The 17,416-nt window shown below is 38.7% G+C and overlaps 1 protein-coding gene across 1 annotated transcript in view; it reads right to left on the minus strand.

The window, feature by feature from the left end:
* Positions 1-3,535: 3,535 nt before the first annotated feature.
* Positions 3,536-17,416, minus strand: part of LOC132132913 (zinc finger SWIM domain-containing protein 6-like) — a 71,433-nt gene continuing 57,552 nt past the window's right edge. Inside the window, exons 9-14 of the mRNA XM_059545477.1 lie at positions 16,731-16,997; positions 12,724-12,859; positions 8,441-8,598; positions 6,780-6,943; positions 6,603-6,684; positions 3,536-5,671 (exon numbers count right to left, since the gene is read on the minus strand). Of these exons, the coding sequence (XP_059401460.1) occupies positions 4,809-5,671; positions 6,603-6,684; positions 6,780-6,943; positions 8,441-8,598; positions 12,724-12,859; positions 16,731-16,997 (1,670 nt within the window). The 3' untranslated portion in view covers positions 3,536-4,808. The remainder of the gene's footprint in view (positions 5,672-6,602; positions 6,685-6,779; positions 6,944-8,440; positions 8,599-12,723; positions 12,860-16,730; positions 16,998-17,416) is intronic.

Consider the following 17,416-nt stretch of genomic DNA (forward strand, 5'->3'; position numbering starts at 1 on the left):
TTGGAGAATTTGATGTTTCCCCATTCAAAGAGATAGGAGGTGCACTTGCATGCCCGAGAGGCATTACAAAGATGGCTGCAGAGTGACATGACTTGTCTTAAAGGGACTTTGATTGATACACACTGTACACATTTGGACATCCAAGATGTCTGTTAAAGATAGTTTCATCTGGAAAGCATCTGCTGTGTACAAACATCTGATAGACATCTTAAAGACATTTTCTAAATGTCTATTTGACATCTAATAGGAAACTTCCTATAGACATATTGCAGATGAGTAAACATACATCTTGCAGATGTAAATGTAAGTAAATGATGTAAGTGTGCTATCAGGGCTACCAGTGGATAAAAGTGGGGTTTAGAACTAACAAGTTTAGCACAATGTGAAAAGCCGCTGTTCCACATATTATTTTAAACCATAAAGTATGCAGTAAGTTAATATTCTACTCTAAACATTAGCAAACATTGATGTCAGTGCTAGTTTTTCAGTGCATGAGTCTTCTGAAGCGCCTCATCCTGTGTCCACAGTCAGTGCTGTGATGTGCCAGGCCTGAAGTCACAGAAAAGCTTGAATTTGTCACTGTCTTCACTCAAGCACTTGGATATCTTCCCCCGAACCCCTCGGCCTCCTGTTCCACACCGCTTTGGCAGGAACAGATCTCCTCACAGGCCTGAAAATGCTTCATGGGAATTATGGCTGAGGCTATTACAGTTTGTTCTTCCAAATGTACTGAGGGGCTGATGGTCTGGGCAAAGTGCTCCATCTTGGATTGACTGTGCATCTGTGCTCTCAGTAACAAAATGAGAGTGAAAAGTGTTGGTCAGCACGGGTCTTCGTCCCATCTGTCCGTTCCTCTGATGAAGAGAGGTGGAAAAACTGCGAAACTGTGGAGAAGAATCATATGCATTCTTTTAAAACATTAATTTCTTAGTTTCAAGTTAAAAGGGGCAGAGTGTTTTTTCTTTTCCTGCACTGAAATAATACAATTAAAAAACTACCGGGCAGAGGTGACTAGAACATATAAACTCTGGTGCTTTCTTTAAACAGTAAGTAGGGAGGCCACAAAAAAAAAGACACTTTGTAGGATTAACTGATTCCGTGTGTTGAGTATAATATGGAATATTGGGAGAAAATGAAGTGATACCCGACTCTAAATGTGAAACTAAAACCACCGGGTTTTAGCAAGTCTTAATGAGTGAGTCATTGATTCATCCATTAAACTGATTTGTTCAAAATGGCTGATTTATTCAGGAATTAAGCACAAGACTGTCCCTGCGTCCCAATGTTCATACTATCAATCCTAAATGTGAATAAAAATATGTGATAAAATAAGTGTGTCCCACAGCATAGTATGTTGAAAAATGTATGCCAAAAGTCCCCAGATGGTCTACTATTTACTACAGGTAGATTTTTGAGGTGTGGATCCGTGCACACTCTAATATTGTGCGTGTGTGCAAGTCTTATCTCATTCCACTGAAGCAAAACAATTTCGGTCAAAAGTGACTGAAGAGGTCCAGTGGGTTAAGGGCATTTACTCAGGTTTCTGCATATCGTAAATTTAGCAAAATGTGACAAATGTAATTTACAGTGTGAAGCTGCCCACCTTAACAGTGTGAGAATGAGTTTTTCCTGCAGTATTTAACGTCGTTCAGTCCTTGACATCTCAATGGTTTTGAGCTCTTGGCTGGTAATTCCTGGAAGTTCTCCATTAAAAGCAATCAAGTGTGTGAGAGGATCTGTTTTCATGTAACTGTGGTCTACCTTATCGTTCTGCTTCAAGTATGAAGGAGCAACTCAAGTGTCATAATCTTCCACTGCAGCATGTTTGTCCACTTCCTGTTTAGACAAGGAAGCATCTTTGTAGAACTGGCATCTGGAAATTAGCAAACTGTAAATCCTAAAGCTAATCTAACCCAAAAGCACAGAAGCTCAAGCCAAAGGAGGGATTGCTGGAGAAACTTTAAAGATACTTGAAGACTTTACTTAAACCTGAGAGCATTTTCTCATTATTTACACTAACCTTTTGTTTTCCAAATCTAGGGAGTTGCTTCCATTTTAAGCAGATTTTCAATGTGAAGGATTTCCCAAAATGCAGACGGCACAATTATGCCTTATTCTTAATCCCAGAATGCATTACAAGTTTGGTGAAGAAATACACGCAAAATGGTGTACAAGTAAAAAAAAAATGTTTCAGAAATTATACTGTAAATTATAAAACATATTTATAAAAAAAACCCGTCATGTAAAAAGTGTCATGCACACAAATGACTCAATGATTTGCTTCCTCTCAAAAAACTAATTTTAATTAAAACAAAAATGTTGAATCATTAACAAGTTTATAAAACAGCGATTTAGTTACATAAATAAATTGATATCGGTGTATCAAATCTTAAATTCAACTTCATGAGAATGTTGACACGGGTGAAGAAAGTACAATCGTTTACCTTTCATAATAAATAAAATGAAGAAAAATTATATTTCTGTTTCTAAACGAACAAAAAAAGAAAGAGCTACAGACATACCTCAAAAGAAGGGGACACTCAATATTTTTGCACAAAAAAAAACATAGGAAAACTGCTTTTTAAAGCACAGAATACAGAACCATTCAGCTAAAATTAAAGACAGTAAAGTTGTAACCAAAGTCGGTTGGCTTTCATTTTTAACGAACAAGTTTGGTAGTTAGAACTCCAGTTTGGTTATTTTAAAGCATTAAGACAAGGCAAGAAAGAAGGCTGTTTTCGTTTCGTTGAGGAATCCTATAGGAACGACAAAAAGGATAAAAATGAAAAAAAAGCAAAAAAAAAAAAGCAAAGCATTTAAAAAAACGTTTGAACAGTCAGACCTACACAGCAACTTTCTGTCTTGCACAAAAGTTAAGATGTCAGCAGATAGGCATGTAAATGTTATTGTGCATAAAAATGGAGCTTTGTTGTGACTTGATTATTGTGGAAAGAAACAGGAGCGTCAGGCCAATCGCTCGGCATATTTGTGTTAACATCGATACTGTTGGATCTACATTTCTAGGCATTTTTTTGAGGCACGTGGGCCTGCGTTTCTTGCATTCCCAATTCTTAATGCTAAGGCTTGCTGCTCTGGTTCACTGGGTGTCTGTCCTAACCACTGGTGCCCTGTGCAGTTGCGTCTACGCCAACTAATCCCGGACCACTCGGATTGTGCATCGGAGGTGGCTCTGCATAAATACCCAGCACACAGGTTCACTGCCCGAATCAAGCCCCGACAGCACGGCTGTGTTCGGAATAACACGCTAGCGTACTGTTACTGCAGCTGCAGTGTGTGGTATGGATACTGTGCAATGCACTTTAAATGCGATTAAATGTGACCCTGGACCACAAAAGTGTACATACATGTCTTAAGTGTACATTTTTCTAAATTGAGAGTTATACATCATCTGAAAGCTGAATAAATAAGCTTTCCATTGATATATTGTGTGTGTGTGTGTGTATGTGTGTGTGTATATATATATATATATATATATATATATATATATATATATATAGTATATATTATAAGACAGTATTTGCCTGAGGTACAGCTATTTGAAAATCTGAAATCTGACGGCGTAAACAAATCTAAATACCAAGAAAATCATCTTTAAAGTTTTCAAAATGAAGTTCTTAGCAAAGCATGTTACTAATCAAAAATTAAGTTCTGATATATTTATGGTAGGAAATTTACAAAATATCTTCATGGAACATGATCTTGACTTAATATCCTAATGATTTTTGGCATAAAAGAAAAAACGATAATTTTGACCCATACAGTGTTTTTTTTGGCTATTGCAAAAAAATATACACCAGCTACTTAAGACTGGTTTTGTGGTCCAGGGTCACAAATGTGAAAAACACCCAGTCTCATATCTAAGATGAACTGAATTAAAGTCATGAAATCACGTGAAAGATTAATTGTGGAATAATGCCTACCGTTTCGCATACGCTAGCCTTCCATTCCGAACACAGCCTGAGGCTCGCGTTTAGTCCCTCTGATATGTTTTGTTTCAAACCAAGGTACTGCAGCTTCAAGTATTTTGCATTACATAGAATATTCTTTTTATAAATTAGTTAACGTATACATTTTTTCAATATTCAGACATATACTATCATATATACAGTACAATAAAATGCTCTCATTCTTTCATGAAGATTTTTTTCTTCTTTTTTTTTCCTTTTTTTCAAAAGAGAATCCCTGAGATGTATGTCGACAGTCGCTAAATTTCCACAAGCGCAAGCACAATGGGGTTGAAGACTTTGTGTGTGTGTGTGTGTGCGCGCGAGACATGCTTTTGGACGAAACAGCACTGCAAAGCCACGCAATTAGCCTGGTGAACTGAAAATTAAACAAAAAATGGAGACACTTTTTAGTTTTTCTCGTTTCTAACACTTCTTTAGTACATTGGTAACGTGTGACTGGTTCAGGAAGGAGTAAAGCTGAAGCCGTACGAGGTACTTGTCACGTAGGATGGAGGTGTTGTTTGGTTTAAAGCCATATTTCTTCTTCACTTTGAGGCTGTGAATGTTTAACAGAGAGATCTGGAGTGCTGTGTGGACTTTTCGTCACTGGACAACATATACTCAGTGTAAACCGAAACATTGTGACATACTCTCACACGCTTTCACACAAATAAAGGGGAAACGCACAAACTTCCACAACATGACAACGTGCCACTTTTTTTTTCGTTTTTTTTTTTTTTTTTTTTTTTTACGCAAACGTAAGTCTATACACATAATACCGGTGTGGTTTGTATTGTTTTTGTCATTTCTTTTCTGACATAAAAAGCATACAAAGGCAGACTAACCGAAGCGCTCACGCACGAGCATCATGAGTTTCTTTTTGCCTTTGTATATCTGTTTCAGGTTGTCTATGAACTGTGTGAATTGAATGTGTCCGTCGTGCGCCATGAGGAAAGTCTCTCTGGCTTTGCTGAGGAACTCGATGAACTCGCTGTAGTGTCGCGGGCTGATGTGCGTGAGCCGCGAGTGTGTCGTGTTGATGTAGGCCCCGATCGTAGCGTCTAAGAGCTGTCTTAGCGGGGCTTTGTCCAACGACATCAACTTCCCAGAGTTCCTACGGCTGTGCAGGGCCACCATGCCAGGCGTGGTCAGCGTGCAACGCCGCAATATGTCCGACAGCACGGTGGCGCACTTAACGCTCTTCACCACCAGCGGGATGATGGCAGCCAGCTCGTTCTTTCCCAGCGAGTGGCTGAGCGCACAAGCCCAAAGCACGTCGTTGATGGCGGGATGCGTGTCCTGGTTGTAGCTCAGGTTCAAATGCACCATCGCGAGCGTGGCCAGTTTGTAAGCGCGCATCGGGTAGCCGCGATGCTCCATGTAGCGCGCAATGGTGAACAGTTGCGTATAGCTCATGCCCGTGGTGGCCGTGTCCAGCACGATCTGGTAGGCCGTCTCGAAGGCGATGTGGTCCTTCTCGCAGAGTGTGAGGGCTGAGAGAGCGCAGTTCTGAGGGTCCTTCATGGCGCACTGCAGGGCTAACGTCCGTGCGCTGCTCGCCAGGTTCTCCTGCTGATGGCAGTCCAGATGCAGCCGGACGATGGTGCTGTTGGACATGACCGTGGTGGCCACGATGCTTGTGGCTTCGGTGGGCGTAAAGAGGGTGAACCAGCTCTGCATGATGCTGTCCAGTGCGTAGACCCCTGCAGACACATGAGGAAGCAGATTATCACTCAACTTCCACAAAACAAATCTGTCCCCGTTTACGGTCTTTATACATGTTCGAACTGTGCTCAATTTGTTAGAGCACATCAATTTCATCAAAAAGTCATAAATTATATTCATACACAAAATCTCATATTAATTAATTTGCCATTTCTAAATGATTTTGATTAATTTAAATAACGACAATTTAAATATATAATTTATTAATTTAATTGACAGTATATAAATGATAATGATAATAAAGAAATTTAAGTAATTTTTTATAAATTATATTATTTTTACAATATTTTTGATTTTTAATATATGTATATATTTGACTTTTAAATACATTTTATAATGTTTCTTATTAATATTAAATTAAATTAATATTAATGCATCCATGATGATTTTTTATTATACATTTTTTATTATAATTTTTGCAAAGGCTGTGGAACAATTATTATTTCATGGTTTAATTTAAGTAATTACATTATACTTATAACTATTGAACATTGTTTTTTAAATCAAAAGGTAACTGCTGCAATTTGGTAAAATAAATAAATCACTAATGGCATGTATTATGAATATTTTACTTCGTTTTACTACCATACCGTGGTAAAATCAGTAAGTTGCAGTCTTGATTAGCTGCTTTTTTTATAACTAGCCAAAACCTGACAATAGTGATAGTTGAAGGCTAAAACTTACAAACTTATTAATACACTGAATTATTTATTGTAAAGTCATTTTTAATTTAAAATTTCAATTGCTGCAATTTTACTTAAGCAACAAGTCACTCATGGCTGTTTATTAGGTTATTCATCCCAGTTTGGCTACCATACCATGGTAAAATCATTGTAACAGCCTTGATTGCCTAAATGAGTTTTTGTAACTAGCGTCTGGTAACCGTGAAAGCTGAAGGCTCAAACTTACCAACTTCTGTTGCACATGTGACTAGCCATCGTACCATCTCTCGCCGCCGCCAGTTCAGCGTTGAAAGTGTCATACGCATTACCTACGATTTATTCATAAAGAAAACATAAGGAAATGGGCAAAGACAGGTAAAGTTGAGATCACAGTGTGCTGATGGATGAAGAGGTGGATGAATACCTGAAGACCCAGCTCCAGGGAGACCTTCAGAAGAGTGATGTCCGGCAGACTGTCCATGAGCGTCGCTATCTTAAAGGCATCCTGTGCCAGTTTGAAGATATGAGACGAGGAGTGAATGTTCTTCTGTATGGACTCTAATACTGTCTCTAACTTTCGAGCATCACCTGCAAACAACACCGAATAATAATGCATGTTAAGATGTAAGAACGTTCTGTATGAATGTTTTCCAGACAGTAAAGCCATCAAAACTATGAAATATAACACACAGAAGTATGCAAATTATGCACTGACCAAAAAAAAAAAATCATGAAGATATAGACATTTCTAATATATACATAATTTATGTATTTCATATATGTGTTACATATGTATGTGTTTATGTATATAAGGATGCACCCCGAGCTTAAACGAATCGCGATACAGTTGGGGGTGGGAGGGTTTATATGAATATATCTCTGAGGGGAACTGACGGTCTTTAGAAAGTTTAGATGGTATTTTAATTTTACCTCTGTATAATAAATTTTTTGTGTTCATTACAGCAGTGCTGCTACGTTAACAGCAGTAACCAAGGAAACGCTGTTCCATAAGCGCCATCTGCTGTCAGAGAGTGAATTTGCATTCTCATTCAGTCCATCTGCTGTTTTTGTTTCGTGCAGAACCAGATGTTTTATGTAGTATAGTTTCACAAAGCTAAGGTCAGACCAATCTCTTTTTGCTTCAAATTTCAAAATTAGATTAACAAGATTAGATTAAAAAACTGCTCGTGCTGCATTTATTCAGCATCTTTGTTTGGATCGTGATTAAAATGCAGTGCTTGCCTCTAATTTAAATGAAAAAAGAGCACAGACAAAGCCTTAGTTTGCTTGTATGAATAGATTTCTTTTATTTGTATTATTTTATTTTATTTAGAATTTCAATCTAGTTTTGTTATTTGACATATTTCAGTTTCACAAAAAAGTGCAGCAATTTAAAAAGACATAATTTGTCTTAAATCTCATTTTGTTATATGTAAAATATACTAATATATATAAATTGTTTATAAATAATATTTATGCATTCATGATTAAACATTGCTGTCAATATATTAATAATTGAATGAACATTATTTAAGTTTATGAAATGAATATGATTGATGGTTCACAAAAGTGATGGAAATTGACATGACTGGCCATTTTTGTAAACAATGCAAACAGTCACCAGTGACCTTGGAGAAACATCAAGCACTCAGAAACCCTTTCACCCCGTCTACAGCACTGCATCACACACACACACACACAGCTGCATAATGAGCCGTGAGTCAGCACTAGCGCCAGACGCCCAACGTGATGCAAGACGCTGAGAAAACCTTCAAACGCTCAGTTCTGGGACAGGATTTCTATTTATCGTCAGCATGTTGATTTCCTCTGATTTCAGCTTCTCTGCACTGCGGTGCGATTAGATCTTAAAAATAGTGCTGCGAATTTGCAACTTCTCCAAGGGTGTTGTTTCTCCAAACCGAGGAGACGAATGCAGGTTTGATTTTCCTGTCGGGGCTCGTTGTTTTGCAGTTTGCTAGCGGAAATGTGTACACAGGCCTGCCATTAAAGCAAACATTGCTGTTGTCACAGTAATAGCAGCCTGCGAGTGAGTGATGGACGCGCTGGCGAATGCGACGCTCTAACCTTTGGCTGCAGTGAGCATGGTGGAGGCCAGCTCGCACTGCTGGGACTCGATGTGGCTGAGGGTGAACCATCGTGGGTAACGATTGGGGACGACTGATACTATATGGTGAGGCCGGGACATGTCGCCCGAAGGAGCTGAGGATTCCAACACTGGTAACCTGCAGACAAAAAGAAAAAAAGACATACAGATCAACACCAGCGTTATTTTCCAAGTACAGTCAATCATCAATAAAACACAACAGTGGTATAATTATATATTGCATCTTTAGCCTAAAACTGTATTTTTCAGGCTTTTCCCAACTAATGTGCATTCACAGACCGTACAATAAAATAAATAAATAAATCTTAGGTATAGATTCATTAAAATATTTGTTAATCAGTTTATACTAATCATTACATGTAGACAATATAAAATATTATATTTTATATATATATATATATATATATATATATATATATATATATATATATATATATATATATATATATATATATATATATATATATATATATATATGTATATATATAACACACAGAAGTATGCAAAGTACGCTGAGTCCCAATTCGCATACTATCCGTCCTAAATAGTATGCAAAACTAGAATTAGTATGTCCCAAATCGTAGTATGTTGAAAAGAGTATTCCAAAGATACCCGGATGGTCTACTATTTCCGGTTAGAATTCGAAGTGCAGATCAATGGACACTCTAAGTGCTAATATTGCCCACAACCCATTGCGTGCGGGAGGGAGGAGCTTTGCGATGGCTTTGCGGTGATGTAAACATGGCAGCCGGATGCAGCAGCGGAGATGCGCCCTCAGCTTTTAAGTGTAAGTATTCAAATGTTTAACCCTAATTAAAGTTATATTTTAAAAGCATGGTTCATTTTCATCTGGGTATTTTTGAGTTATATACACAAGTTTAAAATTAAGTATAAAATACGGTAAACAATAGTTATACTATAAACTTTAAATATTTGAACTTTAAAATAAGTAGCTTTCGTTACACACATTGCACATGAACGTCAGAACCAGCTGCCTCACAAATGACCTGCGTTTGGTTCTAAGACGCCGCCGCCCTGCTTCTTCACTCCTCAACTTGGTAGAAGAACACATTGTAAAATGTATTGTGAAAAAAAAACGATGAGAAAAAAAGATGGGAATAGTAAATAAAATTTTATTGGACATACAAGAATGAATGAAACGTTAACAGTTGTGGTGTGCGTAACTAGGCAACCACGTTGTCGTTCACGTTGCATGACGTCATTGAAGTATGTCCCAGAACGTGCATACTCTTTTGCTACACACTCAAATGTACTTTTTCCTCACAAAAAAAGTACATAATTTTAGGTCGTAGTATAAGTAGGCGAATTGGGACTCAGCAAGTGTCTCGCGGCCGCGGCGAAGCATAACGTTCGTTCCGAACGCTGAGTAATTAAATACACCGGTATGGCGGTATATTCAAAATTAACATCGTAACGAAAATATACACCGGTTTTCGGTATGAACCGGTTTACCGCCCAGCACTACCATGTGTACAATGAAATATACTGCTGTATTTTTGATGTTGTGGGCCTATATTTCTGCTGGAGGTCCTGGACATCTTGTTTAGACACATGGCATCTTTGATTCCTGGATGAAGGAATGGTCTCTGACCACTTGTCAGGTGTTCTCTAACCTCATCAGGCATTATAGGAGAAAATTTAGATCTGTTAAACTGGCAAATGGAGGTTTCAAAAACTATTGAATAAAAGGGTGCCATTAATTGTGTCCAATGTGTATTATGAGAAAAACATTTGTCATAATGATATTTCCCTCCATTTAAAATTTGTATTCTCCAATGAAAGGTTAGATTTATGTGAATTATTTTTTTTTTTATAAAAGATCAAAATGATTAATAATGGAGATTTATTTTCACAGGATAATACTGAATATTTCACCTGCTCTAGAACCACAGCAGTAGTTTCCTCTGGGAAAGGACAGCGTGTTCTTCTCAAGCAGAGGATTTGCTGTATTGTTTTAGCCAGCTAACATGAGCCTGGAGGCGGCCCGTGGCTTTTACACACTCCATTACTGACCATCCTGTTTGTCTGGACACTTACTGCACTTCTGAAATACCGACTGGATTCGACCACATATTATCCATGAATGATCTTCAGAGATCTTTCATACTCTAAATAGGAGTGCATTTTTGCTGTGCACTTACAGAATGGACATCCTCATTATGCACAGATGTTGAATATGACCTTGTAAATTGGCTGTTAGTTGCATGCTGGGGATCTTTGATGGGTTGCTGAGGCTACCCTGACTTTCTGATCATATGCTACTAAGAGTCCTCTATCTGACCATGCATATTCATGTCAGAGCGGAATTTTGTCCTTTGCCTCCAGTGCAGTAGAAATAAGTCCAAGCATCATGTACTGGCATGGAGCTAATTACCAAGCCATCTAACAAAGGGAATTGTATTAGGAGATCAGCCCTCGTCTGAGCCAATGCCATGGAGAGCAGTTATTTGGAGACCACGGTCTTTTTATAGAGAAAGTCAATACTGAACCCGAAGCTCCTGCGCTGGTTAAATTTACGAGGATTTTTGTTTGATACCATCGAGTTTATACGTGTATCCTTGAGCTGCAAATCCCCCAGTAAACACAATCCAATCAAAATATAATACAATTCCAGACAGATTTGGTAACAGGGTTTTTTTGTTTGTGTGTGTGAATGTAGGTTGCTCAAAAAGGAAAATTAATAAAACACATGAGAGGAAATCCATGACAAGATGTCGATATAAATATGTTGGACTGGCCTGAAGTTGAAAATCTTGCCAGAAACAGCCATAAAGCCACATATGATCAAAGATAACAGTGATATTCACAGAAAAATCTCATGAGCCCACTGCGCTTAACTGCATTTTAACATCAAATATGTTCAGACTGGCTGCGATCGCGTTGTGCAGCATTTTCACTTCCAGTATGGATGGACAAATCATTGCATAGCACCTACATAGGACACAGTTTAAGAATTTCTGTTGCACATCGGCACTCATTTAAGAAACATGAGCACAACTGAATTTCAGTGTAAATCATTCATAGAAACATTCTTGCATAAATGTTCACAGGAGTTTCCATCAATAGATTTTTTTTTTTATTCGCTCAGATGACTGGCTACTATCACCTTTCACTTGCATTTCTATTTTGCACCAATTTTCCTGAAAGTGACAATTTTGTTTGCTTGAACACATGGGATGGAATATTTGCTCAAGATTACAATTTTGCACATACATTAAATTTGCAACTTGAATGGAAACCTACATATGGAAGTGGATGAGAAAATTTACATAAGAACAAGCAGAACTGATTTCAGTGTTAATAATTCATAAAACTAATTGCAAATTCGAAATGAAAACACCAATTTACACACGATTCCAATTTTGCGCAAATATAAAATTTGCAACTTGGATGGAAAAATCTCTACTTAGGTGAATGCAACAATTTGTATAAGAACAACAGAACTGATTTCTGTGTTCATTCGTAAAACTAAACACATTGTTGCTTTTAAACGAATATATAAATTTACATTATCCAATTTTTTACATAAGAACAAGCAGAACTGATTTTTGTGTTAATAATTTGTAAAACGAAGCATAAGTTGTTGCTTTGAAACAAATGTGTCAATTTACGCAAGAATAGTAGAACGAATGATTTTCATTCTGTTTTTGTTTCATGAATTTTTTGTTGTGTGTGTATATGCTGACAAAGACTTAATTTAAATATTCAAAATATGTATTAAACAGGTTTTGTAAAGGCTCATGAATAACTGCTGCTGTTAATGTAAAATTGATGCCAACACACACATGGGGTTTGTACACAAACGGCCACAAGCGCACACGGGGAGTCGAGGGGGTGTATGGGGTGAAAGGAGTGCTCTGCGTTACCTCTGCAGCCCAAATTAGACGCAACGACACATTTATTATTCACACTTTTTCAAAAACTCATTTTCAGTGGCCATGAATTATTTAGCAGTTTTCAAAGCAAAAGGCGCCTTTTGATTAAACTGTGCCCCAGATAACCTCACGCCCTACACACACACACACACACACACACACACACACACACACACACATCTGAGAAGCAGCAAAAACATAACCATGCCTTCTCAGAGTGAGTGAAGACGGTAAAAACAAGATCCACAAGGGGAAACTAAGCCACAGCCGTGGGCATGTTCAATACTGTAGGTGGACGTGACAGTTTTGGCAGCAGAGTGTCGCCAGTGTGGCCTGTGGAAACTCACCGCATTGCTCTCAGTGCAATTTTATACGCCAGTTCGGCATCGTGAGGTAGGAGGCATGTGAAGAGATACTTGGCATACGTGTGCATCGGAACGCTCTCTCTATAGATGAGCTCTCCCAAACCACTGTAGGGCCCACCTGCAAGACAAAAACAGCCGTTCAGATACACAAAAACATCCAGGAACAAGATCCCAGTTACAATTTTTTGTTAGCCAATTTTTATATTTACTTAATGTCCCCCCTGATATTTTAACCCTATAAAGCCTACTATATTACATATTTAATACGCATATACAGATTTCTATATGTGTATATTTAAATATACATAAAACGCAAGACATCTAAATGATCAACATGATCAAACTTCGCTTAAAAACATGCCTTCTGTCATCTGATTGATAGTTTTTTTTAACAAGTAAAAGGCTTTTAACAACTGCACCAAGTTGCACACTTTTGCTCAGCTTGGGCCTTTTTAATACAACTGAGTTTTTTTCCCCACTTTTAAGCTCCAATTTATCACGATATCACGCTGTATGAGCCATAAAAGTCTGATTATCAAATATGACACATCACAGATGCTTTAGATGTTTTTTAAAGGTTCAATAAACCATTGCATTTCAAATTTCAGCATTGCATTATTTTTCTATTATTTAATGTTTGCAGATTTAAGTTAATGACAAATTTAACATTCACATTTATTTGGTTATTCAGTGTAGTCCTATGACAAGAAAGTAGAGGTTTGTTTTCCATTATGATTTAAATTACAGATTTATTTTAAGTTTACATTTTTATAACGGTAATTAAATATTAGCTTTGCATCAACTCATCAGTTTGGGAAACACCGATTTAAATGAACACAGTTAATTTTCATTCATATGCACTTCTCAATTTATTAAGGTGTAAAATTTCTGTGGAATGTAAAACCTAGAGAAAGTTATTTTGAACATTTTATTAGTTATTTCCATTCACCAATATTAACAGCAACTCTGAAAATGCAAAAGTGTGAACAACTGACTTGAAGGCTGGCGTACAACTTCAGAAGATACAGCACATGCCCTCCTGAAGGTGTGAGATGTGGTTAGAAATGATCATATTTGTAGGTACAAACAGGGTGTAAGAGTGTGTTTGTGAGAAAGAGAAACACCTGCATGACACTTCAAAACTACAAAGTACTGTGGTGCTACCATAACTTTAACGGTGTTTGCATTCTACTTCAAATACCACTATGGTATTGTAAGCATTTCTTTCAAGCATTATAGTTTGCGCATACTGTAGGTCAAGAGTGAACACAGATAATATCTTCTCTGAAAAGCAACAAGTAACGTTATCCATTTCCAGGTGAAATGCGCAAAAAGCAGGCCGTGGTGTTTCCCGGGCGAGTGCTGCATCGTGGGTAATCTGCTCACAGATCGTTTTATAGACCCTCCCCCTCATCCTCAAACCAGATGAAAACCACACGCCCACTTTCAAGCATGCATGCCTTTTCACACTTGCCAACAATATTAACTGCAATGCTAGAAGCCATATGTGAGAGCTTAGCTTTCCCTGTCATTATATTATATTCATCTGAGAGGGCAGCGACCACAAGCCACTTCACAAATACACATGGCACTGGACATACAAACAGACACTGACAAACTAACCAAAATAAACATTCATGAGAGGCATACATGCTGCCTGCACAGGCCGCTACCTAGGCAGCATCTTAACCAAAATAAAACCTCAAATGTGATGCTCTACATAGAGACTCACAAATAGTGCTCTTCATGTAAAGCTCATGAGACTTCACTAGTTAGCATATTGCTAAGCTAACTCTAAGAATAAAAACAAATTACACACAAACATTTTATAAAATTATATATATTAGTATAACTAAATATTGATGTATTTATCTCGACTAAGTAACCATCAAGGATTCATGATCTCCACAGAGCTTGTTGCAAAGCATTTTGGAATTGCCATTTTTGCAGAGCATGATCATGCTGCCTCATAAACATCCCTTGTTTTGGTTAAATTATAAACAGCACTGCATGTATACTTCAATCACAGCAAATGCATTCCCAAAATGCCTTTGGACAAGCTTGGAGGAAAAATTCAAATAAAATACAGGACATGTTCTGCCATTTTGCACATTGAACATCTTCCCATATAGGCTAGTATACGTAGAGTGTTTGGTCAAACTCTGTTCAACTGAACTTTAGTAAGTATCTGCTTATGTAGCCAGCTGACAGCAAGGCAGCTCACTTGGGCTTGGAACAGAGCTACAGTCACTTCTTCCTGAATTCACTAACTGAAAACACACACACACACACACACACACACACAACAGCTGAGCATGCTAACTCTATTACAGCTTGTGCTGGAAGGGGGTAATGTGTTATGTCTCTCAGTGTGAGAATGCTCTTGTTTTGATGGATTTTCACATTTGGTCAGAACTCCCTCAAACCCTGTAGCCAATAGAATGCATGCCTTCTTGTTTATTGTGTCCCCGTCATGCTTTTGGCATATGCTGGGTGGAGGGATCCACACAGCGGGACCAGTTTATCAGTTCTCTTCATTCTTTCAAAACAACCCAGTGGCATTCAGAGGTGGCTCTGTAGGCAAAGAGCATTTCGTTTAACTCCCAACCCCAGCCGCGAGTGAAACAAACAGCCTCGTCCACCACTGAGCGTCTTTACACATCCTGAACATCCTCTGAGGGAAATGCAACTTAATGGAGTCTGAAACTCTGTTAAAAGAGGAAAACGACTAGGTTTTCTGAAAAAAAAACAAGAATGGTTCTTGACCCTGCAAAACATGCCACCATGATGTTGAAGTTTTATTTAAGAGTCAGTGGCTAAGGTATTCTTATGGTGCTTTTCCACTGCTTGGTACGGCTCAGTACGGCACAGCATGGCTTGGCTCGGCACGGTTTGAGTTTACACTGCAGTTTAGTCTTGCTTTAGAGTGGGTGGGATTTTTCACATGTCATTATAGTTGCGCCACCTCTACTGCCACGACTCATAAAAACACATTTTTCATTCCGTGTCGCTCCAAGCTCTCGCTGAATCCGCTCCTTGGCTATCAAGGAGAGGAATGTCTGTACTTCCGCAATAGACAACTAAATGTTTTTGGTTGTTAAAAAAGGTGCACACTTTCAAAACAGTTGCGTTCGATCTTTCGCTGGTTGTGCTGATTTAAATCTAGCAGTTATTTTGTTTTTGTGATGCAAGTTTAGTGATGCATGTAGTGATGATTCTCTATGGTCAATCCGTGATCAAAAGAGTTTACACATCACATTTTGGTAACGGTACCGTACCCAGTGGAAAACCCCCCAAAAGTGAACTGTACTGAGCCATACCATGTAGTGGAAAAGCACCATTAGTGATACTAGGGCCTTGCAAAGTAAGCAACCATCTAACAAGGCCCAACCTTTGCATCTGACCATCATCCACCCAGAACACCCAACCAATGCCCTAGAACTTATTCAGAAACATTAGAAATGGATTAGTAAATACTGGGAATGTTGCTAAGCTAACTTCAACATCATGGTGGTGAATTTTGCAGGGAAGGCATCCATGATGTTGTGCTCACTAGAAAGATTAGCTTAGCAACATGCTAACTTTCTCTAGTAAAAATGTAATTCGATTTTACTTTGTATTTTTCATGCTTATACAGTAGCAAAAACTGAACCAGCTAATCAAGGTCTTCAAGATTACTAGGAATTTTCAGTGTATTAAAGCAGGTTGTAGCTAAACTATGCAAGAAGGCAGCCCTCCGAGAGCAGAATTGGACAGCCTTGGTATACAGTACATGCTATTCTAGAGCAGATATTTAAAGACATGCTTCAGAAACTATTTGGCTAGATATTAAGCTGATGCATAAGGAAATCAGATGCACCTATTCCAGAATTGCTGGCCATGTCCAAATTGCTACCCCAGGCTCTTGCTTTCAGCCTCAGTTAATGAAAAACAAACAGCATTGCTGTCATTCTCTCGCACTGTATATGTGCAAAATCGCCAAGACTTACCCTCTAACAGGAAGACGGCTTGCTTGCGGAAGATCTTGACCAGGGTGTCATCCAGGTCAACTTCCTGCAGCTTGGCGATCAGGTGCTCCTCGTTGCGGCACACCTTCTCTTGGGCGTACAGTCCATCGGGCATGATTCTCTGCTGACCCAGTCCCATCAGGGCCGTTTCCACCGCCAGGGCCAAATATGATTCACCCTCCTCCAGGAAGCAGCGCGTGGATGGAAGCAAGTGCAGCTCGCTGTGCTTGCTCGAGCTCATTTTTCTGGCTGTAGAAGGCAAGAAAAAGAAAGTGCATAAGAAACTAGGAGGTGGTGACACCTCCAGAGTTAACCACTGTAGTGCGACCTCCCTCCCAGGCACCGGTTCTTAGACAGGTATTGTTGTATAATGAGGCACAAGAGAGGAACTGTGCCTGGACTCTGCCTGGTCTAATGAAGCAGCTCAGCCTGATAGGGCATCAGGCAAGGCATGCTCAATTAGGCTCCTCGGTGACTGAGGTAATGCACTATACCCTGGACTTACAAATGCATTGGATGGTTCATGCATCACATTCATATCTGTGCAAAATGCTATTGGATATGACGAGGGCCAGGCTGTATTTAGAAACCAGGAGAGAGCAAGAAAGACAGGCTGAGGCCCTGCTCTTCACGCTTCACCAGCTACATGGCCTCGCAAGCCTTCCTAC

The sequence above is a fragment of the Carassius carassius genome, chromosome 49, assembly GCF_963082965.1.
Source record: "Carassius carassius chromosome 49, fCarCar2.1, whole genome shotgun sequence".
Taxonomy (NCBI): Eukaryota; Metazoa; Chordata; class Actinopteri; order Cypriniformes; family Cyprinidae; genus Carassius; species Carassius carassius.